This window comes from Poecilia latipinna, unplaced genomic scaffold, assembly GCF_001443285.1.
Source record: "Poecilia latipinna isolate Pla-1442-1.1 unplaced genomic scaffold, P_latipinna-1.0 Scaffold2542, whole genome shotgun sequence".
NCBI classification, from domain to species: Eukaryota; Metazoa; Chordata; class Actinopteri; order Cyprinodontiformes; family Poeciliidae; genus Poecilia; species Poecilia latipinna.
The window spans coordinates 1-4,543 of NW_015115158.1; the positions used below are offsets into that span (position 1 = coordinate 1).

Here is a 4,543-nt window from a genome sequence, read left to right on the forward strand (position 1 = left end):
GAAAATACCATGACTTGTTCTGGGCACTACATGTTTTTAGCATGGATACTAACTACTGACACAGAACATGTGAGTGTTCTGACATTTTATGGTGGGCCAATCATACACAGTCTTGTCTATTGAAAGTGGAGCAACCAAAGAGATCTTATCAGTGAAGCAAAACCCCTTAAAGAAAATGGATCTTCCACTGTGTGCTGGCTGTGCGATATGTCTGCTTTTGGGAAACCTGAGTAAGTTGTGTGATGTTTTCTGTTAGACTCTAACGTATTTCTACTCGTCAGAAAGACTTTTATTCTCATATGTTTCCTTTCCAGTGTTTGTGACAGGTCTGGCACCGTCGTCATCAGGTTTAGGTTTTGAAGCCGTTAATGTTGGCCAGGACGTGACTCTGAAATGCTCCTATAAGGAAAAATCTGCAATAGGCGCTTACTGGTACAAAGAAAGTCTGGGATGGAAACCACAGCTGATGTCGGAATTCTTGGAACATGCTACGAACGGCTCTATGAAAAGTCCGTTTAAAAACGATCCACGGTTTGAACTGGATACGGGCGTCGGCAAAAACAACTTGAAGATCTCAAATGTCCAAACGTCAGACTCGGCCATTTACTACTGTGTTACCAGCCACTCATTCCAGTTCCACTTCTTGGAGGGCATCACTGTCCAGGTGAAGGACTTAGCATTAAACTTCCAAACGTCGATCTACCAGTCAGAACTGGAAACCATTCATCCGGGAGATTCTGCTACGCTGAACTGTACTGTGCACACTGGGATCCGCGATGGAGAACACAGAGTTTACTGGCTAAAAAACTCTGATGAATCTAATCCAAGAATCATTTATGCACAAGGAAACGGGAAAACCCAGTGTGAGATGAAACCAAACAGACCAACTCACACCTGTGTGTACAACCTGCCACTGGAGAACCTGAACGCGTCTCACGCTGGGACCTACTACTGCGCGGTGGCCTTGTGTGGACACATCCTGTTTGGAAACGGGACCAAGCTGCACTACAAGGGTAGCAGATCGTTTAGAAAACACACCTTCACATGATGAGTTGAGGTGGTTGTGAGATCTCCTACCTCTGTCTCCTTACAGAAAACCTGGATTCTCCTGTCCTGCTGTACGTGTTGACAGGAACCTTGGCCTTCGTCATCGTCCTGATGGGTCTGTTGGCGTTCACATCCCACAAACTGTACAAGATGCAGAAATGCAATCGTGAAGGTGTGTCACATGCTTTATAACTTATGATACATGATAGACCAAAGAGATGTGGGCAGAAGACAGGGAACTACTATTATTATTATTATTATTATTATTATTATTATTATTATTATATTCATAATATAATAATAATAATAATAATAATAATAATAATAATAATAATAATAATAATAATAATAATAATGATAATAGGACAGTGCAGAACTCTTCTCACTGTAAAATATGAAACTATCCTCTGAGCTAAAGTTGGCATCGTCACAAGGCCATTTGCTTTTATACACAGACGGGTTTTGATACAACAAAACACAAAATAATAACTGGACGTCACCATGGTGTTTATGTCTGTCTGAACAGATGAGCATGAATCTCTGTGGGATCTGTAAATTCAATCAATCAATCAATCAATCAATCAATCAATCAATCAATCAATCAATCAATCAATCAATCAATCAATCAATCAATCAGTCAGTCAGTCAGTCAGTCAGTCAGTCAGATTTGAATAGAACCTATTTGATTTCCCTAATTGTGATATTTTTATTTAAATCTTCCCATGATGTCACACAATGTCACAACACAGTGAGCTTCTGTATATGAAGACACAAAATGTTCTCCTCAAAATGATCTGCCATCATCCAGACATTTAGAAAATAGAAATAATCTTGGAAATCCTCCCTGGCCTGCAAGGGGAAATGTTTAATCTGATGTAGTAAACCACATTGAGAAAAAATAAGAATAATAAAAAAATTAAATAAAGTAACCGGTTCATTAGTTCTGGTCCTCTAGATGTATGTTTATAGAAGCATTCTACCTGCTAGATAAGGTGTTTAAAATAAAAACAAAACCAAATAAAACTCCTCCCCCTTTGGTTTCACTTCAACAGATCCTCCACAGACTCCTTCAGCTGCTTCAGCTCCAAAAGCCCAAGTGAGTATTTATCTATAGTAAAGTCAAACAGCCAACAAATGCAATGTATATCTAGCATGCAATGTACAATAATCTCTTCTTAGTAGTTAAATTTCTTAAATAAAATTGTTGTTTACAAAATTGCCTTTATTGCTGGGAAGGTTCTCAACAACCATCATGAAAAAAATAAACTTTTACAAAGTTTTGTGTAATTTGTCTCAAGACATGTTCTGAAAACTCCTCTTTTGTTACATATAGGATTCTGTGGATGCAGGTAACCTCCACTACGCCACCGTCAGAGAGAAGAACGTTATCAGATCAAGAATGCCGAGCGAAGCCAGCGATGTGTGCACGTACTCTACTCTACAGCGGTAGAGCCGGACGTGGTGAACATGCAGTTTTCATTCATTTGAAACAAAATGAATGAATAAATCCGATATCCTCTACAGTATCCAACAAATGCTCTCCATGTTTCTGATAAATGTGTGTAAAATAAAGAATAAAACCAACTGGTCTCAGTGTTAGAAGGCTCCAGGAAGAGACCGTGCAACAACCTGGGCAACCGTGAAGACTGCAGAGGTAGCTCATAGAACATTTAACAGTAAAAACCAAACCACTGACATTATGTATGGATGTAGCACAAGTTGATACGTGCTGAAGTGACTGGTGAGGTTGGCAAGTCTCCGCAGGCCATGCATGTTGGACCCCCTGTGCTATTTGTGGTCTCTGGCAGGAAGTCTCTGCAGTCGCTTGATGCCTCGCAGATTCAAAGTGTGACTCTGACTAAAAATACAAGAAACTCAACCTGAGCGAAAACTAGTTTTTAACAGAAACTGAGTTAAGTTACAACATATAATATAAAAATATTTTTAGAAGTTGTTAAATATTTCTAAAGTTTTCAGACGACTGTTTATTTGTAACACTGATGAACAGCCATGTAAAAAGGTTTTTACCCCTTACATACTTCCTTGTTGTTATTTTTTAAGTTGGATAAAAATTATCTGAGTAAATGCAAAAGACAATTTCATTTACAATAAAAAACCCTATTTGAACCAACCAATCCTTTTGGAAAAACTGAGTTAGGGGACTTTGTTTTGTTTGGCTACATTTTCGATTTTACCGGCCAACCTCAGGTTTGATCACTTCCTGGTCTTAAGAGTCAAGAAACCACCTAAGTAGGAAATTTCTTTTTAAAACTTTATAAATTTGCTATACAGAGAAATGATTGTGTACTGAGCTGAAGAATCTGTTCAGCTTCCTGTGTGGTCTACTCTTTGTAGATTGGATCTCAATATGGTTTTCGGGAGACTGACATGCATATTTATGAGCCTTTGTGTTTTTGTCTTTGTGGTTCCAGGCAGGAAATCTTTGCTTTGGTGCCGTCAGGTGCAGCTACTCGTTTTCTTTGTACCCAGAATAACAACAATGAAGGACTTCACGGTTTTGTATATCAGAGTAAATATCAAGGTGCCACTAGGTAAAACGTAAAGCTGCCTATGTGATAGTTAAAGTGATCCAAAGAGATTACAGAAGAGCCATTAAACCCGACATCAAACCTAAAATGGGATGGATAAAAAGAAAATAATAATAACCAGGGTGTATGAAAACGTACTTATGAAGTTTTTTTATTTCTTAAGTTTGACACATATCAGCCAGATTTGAGTGCCCCTTGTGTGTTATAAAGTAATAATTATATATGCTAAGTAATATAAAGAAAATGCATTTTATTTTGAAAAAGAAAAAAGAATTAGGTTACGGTTGAGAAATTTGAATAGTTTTTGAATAAAATTAAGGTCGACTGTGAACATTTTGAGATTTTTTTAGTTGATTCTGGATTTAAACACGTTTCTGAATATATGTCAGTATCGCTAACAATGCTAAAGTGCTAAAAAAGTTAATTTTTTGTACAAAAGCCATTGAGTGTAGAAAGATCATAAAGCACATTCATTGTTCTATGAAAACTTGAGGAATTTTATGATAAAGTTTGACAAATTTTATTTTGCGTCTAGCTGGTTACTTAAAATTTTTTTAAATTCATCCAAAAATGACCAAAATATTTTCATAGAATCATGTGGAATCATACTATTCAATCAAACATTTTCTCAAAGAAAAGTTAAAATCATTCTAAAGACATATCTGAAAATATCTTGCTCATTTTCTGAACAATTCTGAACAATTTTTTTTGTATATTGTATACATGTATATATATATTTTTATAGAAATAATTCTTTGAACTTGACACAAGCTTGATGTTATTCCACATGTAGATATGACCTTATGAAAATATGTTGGTAATTTATTGATAAAAATGTTAGTTTGTATGCATTTATTAATTTCAGTATAAAACATTTAATGGTTCATTCTACTAAAAAAAAAAAAAAAAAAAAAAAAATTAATAAGGGGGGGGGGAAAAAAAAAAAA

General features: G+C 36.1%; 1 protein-coding gene across 1 annotated transcript; it reads left to right on the forward strand.

The window, feature by feature from the left end:
• The first annotated feature begins 36 nt into the window (after positions 1-36).
• Positions 37-2,746, forward strand: LOC106938236 (uncharacterized). The gene is made up of 5 exons (XM_015020153.1): positions 37-230; positions 315-1,013; positions 1,094-1,219; positions 2,100-2,143; positions 2,381-2,746. The coding sequence occupies exons 1-5, from the start codon at positions 89-91 to the stop codon at positions 2,495-2,497; spliced, it is 1,128 nt and encodes a 375-aa protein (XP_014875639.1). The 5' UTR covers positions 37-88; the 3' UTR covers positions 2,498-2,746.
• The last annotated feature ends 1,797 nt before the right edge of the window (positions 2,747-4,543 follow it).

What these genes read in the sequence shown, in the direction of transcription:
- LOC106938236 (XM_015020153.1), top strand. Translation starts at nt 89, where the DNA reads ATGGTGGGCCAATCATACACAGTCTTGTCTATTGAAAGTGGAGCAACC. An exon ending in TCTGCTTTTGGGAAACCTGA is followed by an intron (nt 231 to 314) that starts GTAAGTTGTGTG and finishes TTTCCTTTCCAG; the next exon opens with TGTTTGTGACAGGTCTGGCA. An exon ending in CTTCAGCTCCAAAAGCCCAA is followed by an intron (nt 2,144 to 2,380) that starts GTGAGTATTTAT and finishes TGTTACATATAG; the next exon opens with GATTCTGTGGATGCAGGTAA.